Genomic DNA, 18,227 nt, shown 5'->3' with positions numbered 1-18,227 from the left:
ATACTGGTACTTTCCTAGGCAATAGCCAATAAATCATCGGTTTCCCTGTTCCCATTTAAGAAATTATAAAGTAAAGAAAATAATGCATGTCAGTCTTTTTGATAATATGGTCAATGGAAATAAGATTTTTTTTTGCAAAATCTGGAAGTTCCTCAAAGAAGTATTGTCAATAAAAATTTATAACTACCTAATAGGGAAGTAGGAAATTTACATACTATAGAATTCCTCTCATGTATTTTATATTTTAAAAAGTTCATCCTTGTGTTAGTTGTGTAGTTTCTTTACTATAGTTCTTGTATTTGAGAAAAATGTATTTTTATCAACATAACTATGCAGCTAGAGTAAAAGTACATAGAGCTACCAGTTGAGTCACTTCCATAACCATTAGTTGTTTATCAAGGGCTTGACTGAGTCAAGAAATGGAATTACACTACTAAGCTGAACATAAAATCCAGATTATTTTTCTAAGCTATTTTAAAATTATAAAATATTTCAGAGTATGAAAAAGTGTCAAGAATAATATAATCAACTTTGGTGAACCCAACACCCAATTTAAGAGATAAAACATCACCCATTACAGTTGAAGTGTTTCTTGTACTGTATACCCATGATATTCAGTGTTCTAAATTTGATGTTCATAATTCTCATATGTTCTTTTATACCTAAATGAAAAAATTTAAAACCATACTTAACAAATTACCTGCTGAATCACTTTTAACTGGAAGCACGTCACTATGTTTCTTATTGACATCAAGCAAAATGAAGGAGTTTATTTTTGTTATTCTCTTACCTACTGTTCTTCCCTGCCCAGTGTTACTCTGAACTTTTTAGAATAGTTTACCTAGACCATCTTCAAATGTAATCTGAACCTGTTTACATTTCCCACATCAACATACATAGTATCTATGTAATTATTTTGGGAGTTACTCTTTTCTATCTATCCCATTAGAAAGTTTATTAAACTGCATTGGTCTATATTGGGTTATGACATTTGTCTCCTTCAGGATTAGTATGACAGTATTTTGGGATCAAATTTACTGGCAACATATATTGAGACATAATATAAAAGAAATATATTGCATGGCAACTTGCAACTTGATCTAGAGCCAAGATGGGATTCTATAGGAAAAATAATAAATCTTAAGACTTTGGTTTAATATATCTATTAAGTAAGTATATGATGAGAGAGCCATCATTTAAGCACTATATGTTGAAGACTAGGTTTCATTGGCCATAGTGAATCAGTGATACATGGCTGTCAAAATAGCTAAAATGTTGTGAGGCTGCATTAAAAAAAGTATCCAGAACACGGGAAGAAGTAGTGTAGTGACATCATATTTTATCACCTCTTGTAGCTAGCTGTAGTGTTATATAATAATAAACTACAATTTAGAGCAGAATAACTATGATAATCTGAGAAATCTGAAACTATCATATAGAAAATGGTGAAGGCTCTCGTAATGTTTATTCTGTGCTGTTGTTAACAGTAAAAGTTAAATAGTTAAAGTTATACAGAATAAGGATTAGATTTTAGTTAAATGTAAAATATATTACATTGCAAAAATGCAGTCTTATAAGTTGTAAATCCTCCTTAATTAGCACTAACACAAAACTGAATGCAGGCGTGGTGTTAATAAAAATCAAGGTAAGGTTGGGGGTTGAATTACATAGCCTCTGAGGTCTTTTCCAACTCTGAGTGTCATATAGCTCTTTAAGGCTACTTCACACAGATATCAGTTAAGGATACACTGTTATACCCCTTAGAATCTTTATAGTTTAATAGACAACAGGGCCATAACCACAGTAATATAGTTTTATGATTTACAAAAAAAAAAGAAAAAAGCATGGGGCAGGTCAAAAAGGACACAGGAGCCAGCTTGGAAATTTCCACTGAGAACTTTGGCTCCCAATAGCCAAATGTGGAGGACAATTTGAATAACAAATTAATAACGATAATAGTGAATTAGGAATCAAAGAATAAGATATCCATGAATCCACAATAATACAAATGATTGAACAAATGAATAGAGGAGAAGGAAAAAAATCTTTGTTACTGAAGTCCAATAAATAACTAGAAGGAATGGGGGAAATAGAAAACCACCACTGAAACTCTACAGTAGTAACTGCTGCAGGAAAGATTCATCAACAAATTTTAAAATTAGTGGCATTTCTGAGCTCATGCTTATTTAGAAATTGGCATTATGTCTCCTGATTTGAAATTATGAGCAATTATACCATAGCAATTGGTTTTGTTACAAATAATAGTCATATTATCATAGACTTTGTTTTAAAAAAAAGTGTTTTTTTTTTTTACATTTAACTATAAATCTGCGATACTGGGAACAGTTTGCATATTTAACACAACCATCCACCTAGGTAAGTGTTAAGGCCAAAAATCTAGGAATCATTTTAGTTCCCTCCCCAATTCCATATTCAATAGTGTCTTGTGAGCTGTACTTGCAAATTATATTCCTAATCTACTTTTCACCACTTCTCACCACTTCATCAGCTATTTCCCTAGTCTGAGCTACCTCTTGCCTGTGGTAGCTTCCCAACTATTTGTCCTGCTTCCTTATTCCCTTACACTTTCTTTGCAACATTAGCCAGTAACTTTAAAAAAAGATCACATCTCCTTTTAACCTCTTGTTAAACTTTCCAATGGCTTTGTCAAGCTTAGAGTAAAAATTGCTCATTTCCTTGATCTATAAAGTCCTGTTATCTGACCTCTACCTGCTTCTCTGACCTCACTTGCTATCATTCTTGTCCTCCTTGCTGTTATTCCTTTCTTGACCCAGTGGCTGTCTTGTTTTTCTTGAAACACACCACCCTGACTCTTGTTCAAGAGCCTTAATATTTGTCATTACTTTTACTGGGAAGCCTCTTTCCCAAGATCTTTGTACTACTTGCTCCTTTAAGGAGTAAGGTCTGTGTCCAAATATCACTTTTGGATTGTTAGGGAAGACCTTTCTGAGGGCAGGCCCCTGCCTTTCACTTGCTTATTCTTTTTTTCATGGCATTTATCACCATAAAATAATATGTATCTGTTTACTCCTTTATTATCTGTTCTCAAATTTAATGTAAGCATTTAAAGGAAAGGATTTGATTTGTCTTGTTTACAAACTATATGCATAATACTTAAAACAAGACCTACAACAGAGTGGGCATTCAAGTATTTATTGAATAAATATTGTTAAACCATTGAAGGGTGAAAGTAGAGAAAAACAGAAGAAGGCTTGTATTAGAGGCATATTTCTATCTCTGAAGTCTGTGTAAAAACTATAAGCCTTTTGAGATAAACTTTAAAAGAAATATTAACTACCTTAACTTTACAAACTCAGTTGCTTAAAATAACTTGAAAAATAAAGCACAACTTTGACTACTGAATTTGAGAGCCTCTGCAATAATCTTACACCAAAAAAATTTTATTAGCATACAGATTGGTTATTTAAAAATACAAAGGAATTATCATACAACTGATTTCTAAACTCAATACTTTTGAAATACAAAACAATGATCATTACCCCCAAAAGTCAGTTTATTGAAGCAACTTGACTTTTAAGTTGGTCTATAGCTCTTTTAACTCAATCTGCTTACAAATGTTACTAGCTTTTTCAGTTTTATCCCATATTAGACCTTTTTTTTTATGCTTATTTCTCAAAGTAGTATATAGTTATTTATTGCAATTAATATCAGCAACTATAGAAAGCTTCTCTAAGTCACAAGATTTTAATGTGGTTGCTGCTTTGGAACCAGTTACCATTTTGGGTTATTTATACTAAGACTCATATATTGAAAGGCAAAATATGGGGACTGAGAGCAGGAGGACTAAGAAAAGACAATGCTATCTTTATTGCAGACCTGCTTAAAAGACTCCCTTAGCTACTTTGGTACTCTTGCTAGAGAAGGTTGGCTATATAGTTGTCCATTTTACATTTACTTTCTAAAGAATGGCAGACTTTAACAATTATATTGCTTAACCAAATAAGCAGAGACCTTTAAATTACCATATACTTTAACTGCATAAAGTAAATTATTTTCTTAACTGGCTTAGCAGACTTCTGTCTAGAGAGGCAGCAAAACTCACTTTGTTCCAGAATAAGAAGGCCAACTCACAGGCTGTTTGTAAGATGCCTAGCTGTCTTCTATCATCACTTACAAGGTGAATCTTCATGAACTCAGTGACTTAATAAATGTAAAAATGACTTCATCTGTCAACAGTGTTGAGCCAGCAAAACCAAAAAAGTACACTCATAAGTAGGGATTGGCTTGTATAAAACATGAGGGCATATCACCTCCTATATAACACAAGAGGAATATGTATGGTGATAAAAACAATCTATAATAAACTTTTAAAGAAATGATTCTGGTTTACATCTAAGTCTGCTTAAACTGACCCTGGTTGAATGATTGGAAAATCTCCTTCTAACATAATGCCCATTCATTCAAAGCTATGCTGGTCTTAAGTGTCTCATAAATCTCTTGGATAAATTCCTTGGATTTACCTACGATACCCTTACTTTATAGCCATTTAACTGATAAGCTGGGCCGGCCCAGCCTGCCTGTAAAGCCTTTTTTCAGAAAGATAACAGATGCATTAAACAGAGGCACCTTCAAGTAAAAATCTGCACTTCAAAACAGCATATAAAGAACCAACAATTGGTCCTCCAAACTAAATACCTCTCATTTCACAGTATCACAGATACAGTGCAGTTTACGAACCACATCTCCCTTACAGACAACTCCACAGTTCAATTTCAAAACTTTTCAATACTTATTAATTCCAAAGATCCGAACACCATGTAGCTGTGGCATTTTGGGAATTAGCACACTCAGGAGTGAAGCTGTGTTTAGGATGAAGTGAGTTGGATCATACTTTGTATAGAAACTTGCCAGAAAATACCTGTAGAAATAAAAGTTAAGCATATATGTAATATCTAAAAATGAAATTACTTAGAAATTTTTTTAAATTTAAAGGTAGAAAAAGGCTATGGAAGCATAAATACCTTAAAGCAGAACCACTTTTGAACACTAAACCAAGAGGAAACATTTTACGTTTCTACAATTGTATTAAATGCATTTAATAGACTATGTTTGCTACTTAGCATGCTTTCAAGCAGAAGGATTTCAACTAGGATTTATATGCTTCCTGAAATTTCAGGTATAGTTTCGTAATTTATGTGTATGTTTCTTAAAATAAGATCCAGATCCAAAGGATCCATAATATTTTCAAAGGGTTTTGTGAGCCACCAAAAGGTTAAGAACCACTGCTGTAAAGTTGTGAAAAATGAGGTGTCAGTGTATAGTATAATTTATTATCTTTGAAAGAAAACAAGTATTTGATTGACCCTTTGATGTTCTCATTTCCATATTATAGTTAAACAGCTCTATGACCAGTTTAACTGGAAATTTGAAAGATACCATTGTAAAATCCAGCTGTTTTTGTTAGGACTGAACATACATACATATTCAAAGACATCCAACATCGGAGAATTTAACAAGCTTAAGATCATAAATCACTGAGTCAGAAGGTCTAGTTTTACCCAAGAGTACATCAGAGTGCAGACACATCATCTGGCCAATAGAAGAGTACCCTCATAGAGATAGGATGTAAAGAATAAGACATCATACCTTTCTTGATCATAACTAAGAAATTAGTTTGTGTAAGGATGTTTATCTAATTAGTACTTTTAGAGTAACAGGAAAGCATTCTAATAGTTCTTGCTCTAAGTACTATTATTAGTTTCTTAGAAGGGGAGATAAGTATTTTGTGTAATTATGGTTAGAAAAGTAGCAATTTTCAACTATGACTAAAAACATCATCTCATTTTCAAAACCTTTGAAATTAAGAAATTCTAAAACCTTCCACTAATTTCACAAACTATAGTCAGAAAATTCTTTCTTGAGATGAAAACATACTCCTCAATATTTCAACTCTTCCTATTTTCATATACTTGAAAACTGTTTTTTAGACTTCCTTTACTGAACCAAATAGGATATCATTAGCATTTAGTAAAATAATTTGAGTTTCCATCTTCATTACAGGTTTAATTTATAATCTGATATGTTGGAAATAATAAATCTTCTTGGAATGGCTTCTTCTTATCAAACTGTAGCACATGACCCCTTTATGTCTTTTAATGAAAACTGGGTATCTGGTATATGAAAATTACTTGATTTTTACAAAAACCTAGACAACTATCCAAGGAGTTTCAAAACCTATGTGGGAATCGGTGTGATAGCATTTGTTTGCCAAAGGGTTTACTGGAAAGGCACCTGTATTAGAAGCTTTAAGTTTAGGGTTTAGTTTGGACTTGTGACTCTTAACTAGCTACAAAATCTGGAGCCAGGTAATGCATTTGAGTCTGTTTCTTTATCTAAATATCTGGGATAACACTGCACATCTCACCTACCTGACAAATGATGTTTAAGTAAGAAAATGTGAAAGCACTCTGAAAAGTATCAATGCTACAGGGATTGTTTTAATGATGTTTCTTCCGTTATGTAAGGAATTTAATCACAGAATATTTGAATCATACTTGTGGGTCAAAAATAAATTTTAAGAAATATGGATGCTGTACACAGGTACCTCTTAGTTGACTTTTTTTTTCGTGGTAGTTCTTATTGAAAATTCAGTATATGTCAGGTGTTTTACATTTACTATAATGCAATCCTCAACATTCCATAAGTGAGGAGAGTGAGGCTTTCAATAACATGGTCAAAAGTCACATAGCTAGAAAATAGTACAGCTAAAATCCAAATTTAGGGCTGTTTAAATAACCATTATTCTTGTTATTGCATTTATCTTTGTTAGACCATACAAACCACTTTTCTTTTTATGTTATTTTTATGTGGAGCTAAAACAAAAAATTTCCTCAAAGTGCTATAAATACAAGAAAAGAGAAATGTACCACCTTATGATGAACTTATCCATTTCATTTGAGAATACCTTCCCTTACTTGAACATGTATCTAAAACGTACCCTCTGTTAAGTCCCAGTTTAAGAACTTCCAATGCCTCCAAGAAGTCTTTCAGGCTACTCCAGACTGCACTAATTCTATCATGGATATATTATGAGTTAAGTTATGTGATATATTATGAATAAGCTATATGATTACGATATATGCAAAATAGGTTATATGCAAGCAACTGTACTAAGTGTGGAATTCAAAGCAATCTATACACTCATAAATTCTTTGCAGAAATAAAACATTTATAATAATAGAAATAATAAAGAGTAGAATAAATAAGGGATATATAACAATTACTGAAGGAATTTAAAGCAGAGCATTTTCACTCAAGGTTGGGTGCTAAGGAAAAGACCTCACTGAGGAGGCAGAATTTGAATCTTGAAAGAAAGAAGAGTAAGACTGATAAATTAAAAAAGGAGAAAGCATTTCAGATAGGAAATATCATTTAACAAAAGCATAGAAATAGGACTGTACATGAAGCATTCAAGAAATGCTGCTTAAAAGAGCTTAACCAGTGGGAGCTTGGGGTGGGGAAGAAAATATTCACATAAAGGAAAAATAAGGGAGGAACCATTTTGTGGACAGCTCTGAATATCAGGTAATAGGAGGAAATCTGATGCCAGATACAAGTTTAAATACCTCACAGATAAAAATCTCATTTATTTCTCACATCAGATTGAGTTATGTGACATTGCCTAAAATTTTAGTATGAGCAAACCAATCCCGCCAAATACAGGATTCAGCCCTCCTCTGTCCTATAATGAAAGCCTAACCTCTCTTTTCTCCAAACTATAATATCTGTCCCAAGGAGTCTGAACATCCAAATGGGGCAAGTGGTCAGTGAAATTCATCTGAAATCATCAAATCCTTGTTTAGGGAGATCAATCTGACAATGGAATATGTATTAAGATTGTGTGTTTAATTTTCTTATAAGCAATTTAGCATGAACTAGAATATTTTGACCTGTATATTGATAATATACAGGCATACTGATAAACACATAATATTGTCTCCACAGACTGAAGTGAAAACTGGCTTATTACCAGCTTGTTAAAAATTCTGCCTGTATTTTATACTCTATCTGAGGTAGCTATTTATTAATAAAGCTTTTAAACAAAATATTCTTTTCCTAACTCAAATTTAATCTAATAAAAGGATAGCTTAGTTTCCTTTCATCCAATCTTCCTACCTAAAAATTTCTCCCACTTACAGAAGTATTGGAGAAATTGTGAAAAACTTGCGTGAAGATGTAAACTGTACTCCATAGTCCAGTTGTTCCCAATGAGTTAGGAGCCTTGCTTTACCCTGGTCAGGAGTTTCAAAAGGTGTTCCTTTTACTGCATGCAAAAATACATACATCCCCTAGAAAACAAGCAAGGGATTTATAATCAGTACCAAATATAAAATCAGTGTTTGTCAGTAAGTATATTCCAGACTATAAGAGAATATGTGATTTAATTTAATAGTTCAAGTTTTAAGCTTTCATATTATTGTTTCGTTAGAGTAAAATAAAACTTCCAGGGGCATATAAATATTATTTGGTGAAACCAGTAAAAGGTCAACACAAGAAAGGAGAAGGCTTTCATGAATGAGAAATGATTTAAACAAAAGCATAGAAAAAGAACTAACATAAAGCATTCAAGAAATGCTGCTTAGAACTCAGCCAGGTGGAAGTGGTGGTAAAGGAAAAATATGGGAGGAACTGCTTTCTCTACTTAAATTGAAAATAAATGAAAAGTAACATCAGAGTAGCTTTACATCATTACTTTTAGATTTTCTAACACCTTTCCTAGGAAATAGGATCACTTTTCCCCCAATGTAAAGGAAAGTTTAGACTCTGATGTTAACAAATCTAAGGATAATTATAAAATGATAAAAACATACAAACTGATAAATAAAAAACAAAATCTCTGTATCAGGGGAAAATGGTTTTAAAAATGTTTAATTTAAATTAATGTCTGTCTCAATAGTTCGCTTCCAAAGCAACAAAGATGGTTTGATGTATAGGCACAATGTTCAACTCAATTTGCTTTTAAAATCACTACTGTGCCCAGACGTGTCTCTTTTGAAGTTAGTTTTTAAAAATCAAAGTAAAAAACATTACTAAAAGCCATTCTGTCCAGTCAGGTGTTTTAACGACTAATTTTGTGGTTAATTAGGAAAAAAACTATGTATACCAGAGTTGGTTTCCTTGAGATTGTGATAACCATTTAGATAGATAGGTAGTACTTCATTGCAGGATCACTGTCTGAGGTACTGGTAACAGTATTTCTGCCTAAATATTATCATGAAACAGCTTTTCTAACTAGAAGTCAGGATCTGATATTTTTTTCTACTTCAACTTTTAATAAATATATAAAATTAATAATGTTTCGAAATTTTATATTATCATATTTGGCTAAGAGAACCCTTCTTTTCAAAGCTTAGTCTACTTCCTAGTTATTCCATTAGGCAATTCAAAAGTTGTTTACATACAATAACAGGAAGGGCTCATGTTCAATTGGATTTAACTCAACAAACATTTAGTAAGTGGCTTACATGTGCAGAACACAGGACACATATGCATATATAAAACTGAGCAAGACATGTCCAGAGCCTTGAAAATCTTCAATCTTCTAAGAGACCATAAGAAAAAAAAGATATGCATAAGAAACTAGAAAGTAAGGCAGAAATTGCTATCAAAGGTACAATTAGAGTACTCAGGAAATGCAGAGGGAAAGGTTCCTTGTTGCCAAGGAAAAGCCATGATGCTACCTGGTCAACTACCTCATTCTTGAAGGTTCAGCTCACATGACAACCCCCTAGTGAAACCCTCTTCATAGTAATAGTTAACCTCCTGACTACTTGCTTGTATAGAATTTTATTTGAAATACTTTCATTTATAGCACAATGTATTTTGTTAGAATTGTTTACTAATGTTTGTTTTTCCCATTAGCTTGAATACCTCAAGGAAAAGGGCTGGTACAGCAAGAATTAGAAATTAAGTCAAGACGACATTGAGCTGAGGAATATTTATTTTGTAAGCACAAGGAAAGCCATTTTCACATGGGCTTTAAAGGAGATAATGAAAAACAGAAATTGTACATTTTCAAATTCTCAGGAATAAATAACTCATGAAAGTTAAGAATCTACTCTAGCCCCATGTGTTAGAATTACCAAAGAGGACAAATCCTCTCATTATTTCCTTCAAACCACATGCATTCACCAGTTTTTAGAATATAACATTCAAAGTTTATTTTCTATACCCTTTTCAGTGAAAAAGAATAAAATCCAAACAATTTTAGGATGATTTGTTCCCACATCAAAAGTATTAGGAAAAAAATATGTAGTTCCTGGTTAGCCCTTAAGAAATATTTATTGACTCAAAATGAAGGGACTTTGATTTATTTTAATAGCTAGGTTAAGAATTTTGTGAAAAATTAATACCTGTAAGAGTAACTGTAGCACTGAATAAAAACAATCACTGTAAGTTTCTACTGTATGGTTCAGAAAGGTAAACATAGTATTTTTTCTAACCAGGGATAACGATTAGGTCTATTTTCCCATATTTAAAAGTGTTTAGTATATATTTCATATTTTTAATTTGTTTCATGTAGGCTATCTTCAAAAGAAATTTAAAAATGGAGTCATATAATTGATACATCTATGTCTGATTAGTTAGGTTTTTAGTGTGGTGAACTATTAAGTCAGAGGTTTACTTCCCTACGTTATCAATTACCTATCTTTTGTCCATGGCCATTTACTGTATGTCATTCTCAGTCAACCAGCTTGAAAACATGAAGGTGGGAAGATGACTTCTAATGTACACTTAATATATATGCTATTAGAGAAGGGGAAATTACGTGACAATATGGACTAATTCATTTAGCAAACATTTACATGTCTTTAGGGATAAAGAATTAAAATAAAAATGATAAACTGATAATTATAAAACTATGATAAACACATAACAAAATGTATCATGGGAGTTTTACAGCTCCTGGAGGAGGTGATACCTGAGCTGAGTTTTTCTGGGCAAGTAGGAACCAGCCAGGCAGACCAGAGAGGAGGGAAGGGTATTAAAATAGAGGAAGAAAGAGACTAAGCCAAAGCAAAAAGGTGAGAACACGACAATTATTATTATTGTTAGAGCATAGCTTGTGTTTGGACAGGGCTGAGATATGATCAAGTCCCTTTCTTGCCTCTGTACTGTTATCAACTAGTCTTATATACCACAAGAGAAACTTGGCATTTTACTGTGAATATAATGGGGAATCATCAAAGACTTACAGTATGACTTGAGCAGACATGCATTTTAAAAATAACACTTTGCCAAACTGGAATGGAGGAGAGTAGAGTAGAGGAGTATCAAGGAGACCATTTGATCTATTGGAATAACCCACCTGAGAAAAATGATAAGGGTATAAATTATAGCAATGCCAGTGGGGATCAAGTTGAGAGACAGAAAAGCAGTAAAACAGACAGGGATTTGACTAAATGGATATGGAATATAAAGGAAAAGGAGTTATCCTAAGACTAGGATAAGCATACATCCTAGTTTGTATGTATGGTCCTAATTTACACCTATTCTCTTAGAGAAATTAATACTAGAACTCCCTTTCATTCTTCAAACAGCTTCAATTTGGATTATACATCAATCATTTTACCATTGACATCCAGCTATCTGGTTTACTGGACAGAACCTTAGAGTAGGAACAAAGTCAGAGGAACAGATTTTGAGTCATAAGGGATAGATCAGAATGAGCTCAATTTATACTTGTTTGCTTTAATGTGAAAGGTGATCTGGCAATATTAAAATGGGCATCATCATTCTATAGGTAGAAGCTGAAAATATGGGTAGAATATATAGCATAAGACGACAAGAAGAAAAGAACCTTGGGAACAGCAACATTCAAGAGAGGAAAAGAGAAGGAAGCCCCTGTAAGAGGAAACAGAAAAGGAAAGATCAGAAATATATCTAGGAAAAAATGACTTCAAGGAAGCCAAAGGAAAAGAATTCCAATAAAAGTGATAATGATTAGTATCAAATATTTTAGAGAAGCCACTAACTAAAAAGTGTTTGCCCTACAAAAGTCTACTACATAAAATAAAATGGACATTCACTTATTTCTACATCATCCTTGTCCTCCTCCAGTCAACCTCAAATAGTGTTAAGAGAACAATATACATAGTACTAATTTTTAAAAACCTATTTTTCCTTCATTTTTGTCTTAATGTCCTAAGTTCTTTATTATTGGGGCATCTTTAAATATTTAGTTAATCTGGATTTAATTAAAAGTCCCAATTAAATGGATTTCTCCCCTTTCATTCTATTTAAATAGGCTGTTAAAGATAAGAAAAGTCACCAACGGATTGTTTTTTTAAACAGGCAATTTCCAGTGCCCATAATATGGTCAGTAGAGTCAACTGAACCTCTGATACTTTGTAGAGCTATCATACAATACAGAAGAGTGAGAGTAAACATGAAGAAACTAAGGCACCATAATATCCTGAATCATATGAGCTGTGATTAAGTGTTCACAATTTGTATACGGAAGCAGGAAAGTATATTCATACAATGCACGAAGACTTAACAAGGATTGAAACAAAAAGGTTCACTAGACTTCAGTTAACCAAAAAATGTAATTACTTCTTGTAAAATATTCTGATTAATCAATATTATAGTAGCCTGAATTACAGTGTCTTAATTTTTGCTAAAATGAGCTATTTTCTAGATTCTGCAAAACCTGTAAGAGAAAAAAATGTTTTACTTAGAAAAAAAGATCAATATTTAAATATAAAGTGAGATAGATGAAATAGAATCCTATTCTGATTAGAATTTAAAATTTGTCATATATAATAAAAATCACCACTGTATAAGCGGGTAAATTTTATATTATGTGAATCATATCTCAATAAAACAAAGTTGTGTTTTTCTTCATTATAACAGAAAACTTTAAGCTTTTTAAAAAATAAATCCACATAAAATGTATCATCTTAACCATTTATAAGTGTATTGTACAGTTCAGTGGTGTCAAGTACATTTATAATACTTTGTAGTCACCACCAGCATTCATCCCCATAACTCTTTATATCTTGCAAAACTGAAACTGTATCCATTAAACAATAATGCTCCATTTCTTCCTCCCGCAGTCCTTGAAAATCACTAAATCTTAAACTTTTAAGTGTTTAGCATAAGGTGAAATTCTTACCAGATTATGTATAACGTTTGTTAAGGTCCAGGCAACAGGAACACTGAAGAAGGGAATGCTGAGTAAAACAATATGAAGCAAGCCAACTCCCAGTGCGTATGTGAGCCACATACCCCGGCTGTTCATTACACGGGTATTTGGATTCACCTCACTGTGGGCAACTCCAACATTCATGTTTGGTCTGCAGGAACATAATGAAATGAATCAACACTAACATAATGAGAAACCTAAATACTCTTAATTCTGACATGGCAAAATAAGTGTTAGTAGGATTTTTTTTTCTTAGTTATTCTGAAATAGAACGAACACATCCTCCAAAATACGCTAATTGCGGATGCTGACAAAGACAGTAAATAATTAACATCTAACTTTATGGTAAGACAAGACTTATTTTTATGATTCTTGTTTAAAAAATAAGCAGTTAAAATCCCTTTCCTAAAGCTTATCTTCTAGCATGTTGGCTTTACTAAGTGAAATAATGCGTAGGAAAAAAACTGAAAGAGAGAACCTACATTTTCTAATTTCATTACAGTAAAATAAAAATGAGCTAAATTTACCAACATAATATATTAAAATAAAAAAAAGCAAAGCCGATCCAGCCAACCTGTTCCAGTAGCCAGACTCTTGTAATGTATCCATAAAGAACGGTCAGAATTCAAATTACTTCTTTTTGAACACTGAACCTGGGAGGATTAGGTGGTGGATATTTACGTGGTCACGGGATAAGGTTTTGTTTCTCAATCTTTTGAAACAATTAGGTTAAAACACCTAGTCTTTACTCTGCGAATTTTAACTCGTCAACTCTCATAAAACTCTAGGTTTTTTTTTTCTTTTGTTCTTTTCTAAGTTTTTCCCTTTCCCTCTTGCGTTCAAAAGGAAGAACTGATAATAGTTCCCAGTTATTTTAACGAAGGTTTCTTGGGTCTAAGAATCCCTTAAACAAAATAAAGCTGTCCTGAAGAATACCTATCATCCCGGGCTCTGAGTAAAAAAAAACTGACCAGAGAAAGGATTAGATTTAAAAGATTAGATTAGACCAGAGAAAGGCAAGATGGGAAAGAGGACTAGATTATATTTGGAAGAGCTCTAATTTAAAACACATATAAACCCTGTGTTACAGAGTTGACTTTGAGAGAGGAGTATCTCATAACCCCATCCAACAAGCGTTTCCAGTGTCCCCTTCTCCCTCTAAAAATCTATGGAAAGCGCACCAAGGCAACAAGGCTTCCTGTAATGAAAGTTGGTTACCCTAACACGAAGCCAAAGATTCTAATTTACATGTGTAAATATTTCTTCTAATATAAATATCCACGGTGCATCATGCATTATTTTTATATGCTATAAGTTAAACTTAGAATCTACCACCACTCAAGAAGATACTTTTCACACTTTCCACGGAATGGAAAAAAAAAATAATGCTCGAAAGAGGCTCAAAATTTATAATATGAATTTGAAGGCAAAGCCGGTGTGGTACTGACCCTACCCCAGATCAGAAAACCTTCCCAGGGAGTCTGTCGCGCCACTTCAGGACCGGCAAACAAGGGCTGAGGACCGTGAAGAGCCCCCCTCGGCTCTACCCACGAGGAAGCGTTGAGGGCGGCGACCCGCAGTCACCCCCTGGGGAGTCCCCCGCTAGCAGACAGCTCCCGGCCGCTACAAGCCATTGCTGCTACCGCCGCAGCGCCTCCCCCACCCGCCCCTTCTTGGGGCTGCACTTCCCATCAGGGTTAGGACCCGACGATGAGAATGTGGGGGGCACGCCTCGGGGGCCACTCGGCCGGCACCGCCAGACAGGGCGCCGGGGACGCAGCCGAAGTGCATTCTCACCCTTCAAGCCCACTCCGGCCCGCCAGTAGCTTGCCACTGCCGCAGGCAGCACTACAGCCCCCGCGGCCGTTCGTGCCCACTCACCCGCCGCCCGACTCCGGGGGGCCGGCTGGGAGCAGCGCCGGCTCCGCGGCAACCGGGTCTCTTCAAGGCCCAATGCCAGCGGTCAGCCCCAGCACCGCCGCACGGCTTGCGGAAGCTTTCAGAGCTGAACGCGCTGCCAGGGGATTGGCTGCGGGCAGCGCCAATCCCACGTTCCCCGGGCGGGGCGGGACTAAGTGCCGCCGCGCCCGGGGCCCACCTAGGTGTCCGCGAGGTTGGGTCTGGGCGACTGGTGAGTTGCTGGCTGGTCCGCTAGTGGATGGTAATTGCCCACCTCGCGCGAGCAAGAAGGTAGTGTCGTGGGGCCAACGGGCATTCATTCGTACATTCTCGTAGGCTCGAGCGCTTCCTCCCCTCAGCCTCTCCGGGTCGGCCCTCGCTACCCAGGCCGCCGTGGGCGGCCCCCAGCCCCCACCCCACTGGGCGGGAAGCCGATGGAGCCGGACTCGCGGTCGCGCACTAGCGAAGAGCGGTTCCGGGCGGGCTTGGGGTCGTTACTGTCGGGTTTGGCCTTTGTTGCAGCCCATTCCCCAGATCCTTAGGGTGCATGGCTTAAAGTTGTCGTTTGCCAGGAAGACACTTTAACCCACGACAGCCATAAATCAATTCTTGTGAGTGACGTTTAAAATTTTGTTTGTTGTGGCATCGTACAGGTGGTGCAAGGAAGCTTTTTTCAGTTAGCCACGATTTTTACTGGTGTCATTGTGGGTTTATGCACACGCTGAAGACAGGTCCTTGTGTTTACTGTTGAGGAAATGTGGAAAGCAAAAATTGATCTTATTTAAGAACGGAGAAGAAAACCCTGATTATTTGGCATCATCTTTGAAATCGAATTTCATTACCTTGCCAGTACACAAACGTTGTGATTTGTATTGCTAAAGTAATTTTCAACAACATTTCAAAATCGGTGTGAGAGAATATTGACTAATACCTTGCATTGCAATTGACTCTATGAAAAAAATGGGGTTTAGATTTACTGTGTTTTTTAAATGTTATTACATTGTGTTCTCCCTTAAGTCTGTGAGCTCTCTGATCTCTGCTTCTTTTTTAGGTAGACTGTTGGCCTTAACTGACTTTCCTGGTCATCAACACTTTCAGGAGTGTTTAATTTCCATCTCAGGAAATACGGAAGACAGATTCCTGACATTCTCAGACATTCCATGATGGGATTTGTAAGCTTGATATCAACCCTTCCACTTAAAAGATGCCATTTGGTACACGGACAGTAGAAAGTCTGCTATGTCCCAGAAATTGGTTAAGCTAGAGGTAGGAGATTAATGTAAAATCTCTGTCCTCAGAGAACTCAGAGCCAGGAGGAAGGGACCGAAAAACAACTTAGAATAACCTGTGATGAATTTGGGTTAGAAATAAGGAAAATGTGCTGTGGGAGAACAGAGGAAGGAATGCCTTAATCCATCTGGGGAAGGGGTGGCTGAAGCAGGTAAAAAAGGCTTCCTTGAGGAGGTGATACTTGAACTATATCTAGAAGGGTAACTGGAAGTCATTGGTAGAGAAAGGGAACCTTCTGAGCCAAAGGGAAGAGTGAGTCCTACTACAATAAGATAAGTAAGTTGTGTAGTATGACTGGCCTTGTGTGCATTTGGGGAGCAGTGGGATGAGATTAGAAAGATAGAGGTCCAGTTGTTAGTAAGTTTACAGTAGGCAACTGGTTAGCAGTTAGAAATAGTTATAAAATTTTAAGTAGGGTATCAACATGATGAAATTCAAAATTGATAACACTATAGTTGGTTGAGAGTCACGGCAAAATATTCAGGTGGTTATTACAGTAGTTTAGGGGAGAAAGGTTGGGTTGAACCGAGGCAGTGGCTATAGGTACAGAAAGGGGATGCCTGGTTTGAGAAATACTTAGTAGGACAGACAGGACTTGGTGGCAGGATAGAGAGAGTGGCGAGAATATTTCTAGGATGACTTTAGGTTTCTAATTTTGCCTTGTGAAACTAGATGAGCATGGCCTTTGGAGTCAGACATACCGAAGTATACAGGTGTGCATCTGTCACTAGTTTTGTATCTTGAACAAGTTATGACAGAGGAATGGTAGTATACATAGGGTTGTTTTGAGGATTAAATGGGATGATACATAACATTAAATTGCTTATGTTAGCTATTTTTATTATCAAACAAGAAATATAATAAGGAAGAGAAACATCTGAGATCATTTTAGCACATGTTAAGTTTAGGGTGCCTCCAAGTCTTCCAAATGATGCTATTTAGCAGGTAATTGTAAATGAGGCCCTGGAGTCCAGAAAAAATGTCTGGTTACAGATACAGGTAAGGTAGGAGACAATATGGAGGCCAGTCAAAAAAAAGTACATAAAGGGAAAGAGTTAAGGTGATGGTGACTTGATGGTGACATTCTTCTAATGTTTACACTGGCTTGATAAAAATGCTGATAAATTAATTTTTGTGGCCCTTCATTAGTATACATGAAGTGGTTGCCATGAATAAAGTACTCTGATTACTCTTTGTTGCATCAAGAAATACATAACATATATTTTCCTGTATTCAGATGTTGTATGGGTCAGGACGGGTATAATAAGCATTCCATGAATGTAGCAAGCCAGGTTCTTTAGAAATGTAGGGGGAAGGAAGGACCATTTTACAAATGGTATTGGAAGTGGGTCTGGAATGATAGGATTGCCTTAGGAGTAAGAGGTGCAGGTGGGGTGGGACTGCTGGCAAAGAAATATTGAAGTTTTTGACCTTAGTCACTAAGAACTGTGTAATTAAGATAAAAAGCAACTTTAAGTAGAAGGCATGGGAAGGGAAGTAGGAGCACAAGTTCTACAAATCTTTATTTTGAGGTAGCAGTGACACTGATAGAAATGCCTGTCTCAACTTGGGAAGAGAGAAGTCAATATTGGCAATTTAGATACTATTCTACAACCAAAGTTTATGGTTTTAAAAGGAGAGGGATTCCCATGCTTCTGGGAAGAGTGAAGAAATCAGATCAAAAAGCTGCAGATAGAAAAACCCTTGAGAATTAGGAAGTATCATCAGTGCTTCACTGATGTTGAGGAACATGATTCCTGAGAGGGCTGTTTGATGATTTAAGAGAAAATTGGTGAACTTGAGAAAAAAGTCCTAACAGTGGTTGTGGTATAAGCCATTTTGCAAGAAT

The 18,227-nt window shown here is 35.5% G+C and overlaps 2 protein-coding genes across 11 annotated transcripts in view; one reads left to right on the top strand and one right to left on the bottom strand.

The window, feature by feature from the left end:
* Positions 1-3,406: 3,406 nt before the first annotated feature.
* Positions 3,407-15,400, bottom strand: ORMDL1 (ORMDL sphingolipid biosynthesis regulator 1). Of its 5 annotated transcripts, none has more exons than XM_036881947.2 (4): positions 15,288-15,400; positions 13,160-13,340; positions 8,179-8,330; positions 3,407-4,900 (listed from the first exon to the last, which is right to left on the bottom strand). In XM_036881947.2, exons 2-4 carry the CDS (start codon positions 13,331-13,333, stop codon positions 4,765-4,767), a joined length of 462 nt encoding a protein of 153 aa, XP_036737842.1. In that variant the 5' UTR covers positions 13,334-13,340; positions 15,288-15,400; the 3' UTR covers positions 3,407-4,764. The 5 variants fall into 5 exon arrangements, with proteins under 5 accessions (XP_036737842.1, XP_036737824.1, XP_036737832.1 ...); XM_036881929.2 differs by lacking the exon at positions 15,288-15,400 and adding an exon at positions 15,071-15,208; XM_036881937.2 differs by lacking the exon at positions 15,288-15,400 and adding an exon at positions 14,638-14,797.
* Positions 15,255-18,227, top strand: part of PMS1 (PMS1 homolog 1, mismatch repair system component) — a 93,089-nt gene continuing 90,116 nt past the window's right edge. For 4 of the 6 annotated variants that reach the window (XR_005024077.2, XM_036881868.2, XM_036881906.2 and 1 more), the window contains exon 1: positions 16,140-16,260. Coding sequence is in view for 2 of the 6 variants with exons in the window: in XM_036881876.2 (XP_036737771.2) it covers positions 16,249-16,260 (12 nt within the window). In the remaining 4 variants the exon portion in view is untranslated. Of the gene's footprint in view, positions 15,380-16,139; positions 16,261-18,227 lie in introns of those variants that run through there. The other 2 variants (XM_036881876.2, XM_036881885.2) reach the window with 2 other exon arrangements.

The sequence above is a fragment of the Manis pentadactyla genome, chromosome 6, assembly GCF_030020395.1.
Source record: "Manis pentadactyla isolate mManPen7 chromosome 6, mManPen7.hap1, whole genome shotgun sequence".
Taxonomy (NCBI): Eukaryota; Metazoa; Chordata; class Mammalia; order Pholidota; family Manidae; genus Manis; species Manis pentadactyla.
This window is presented reverse-complemented; position numbering and strand designations above follow the sequence as displayed.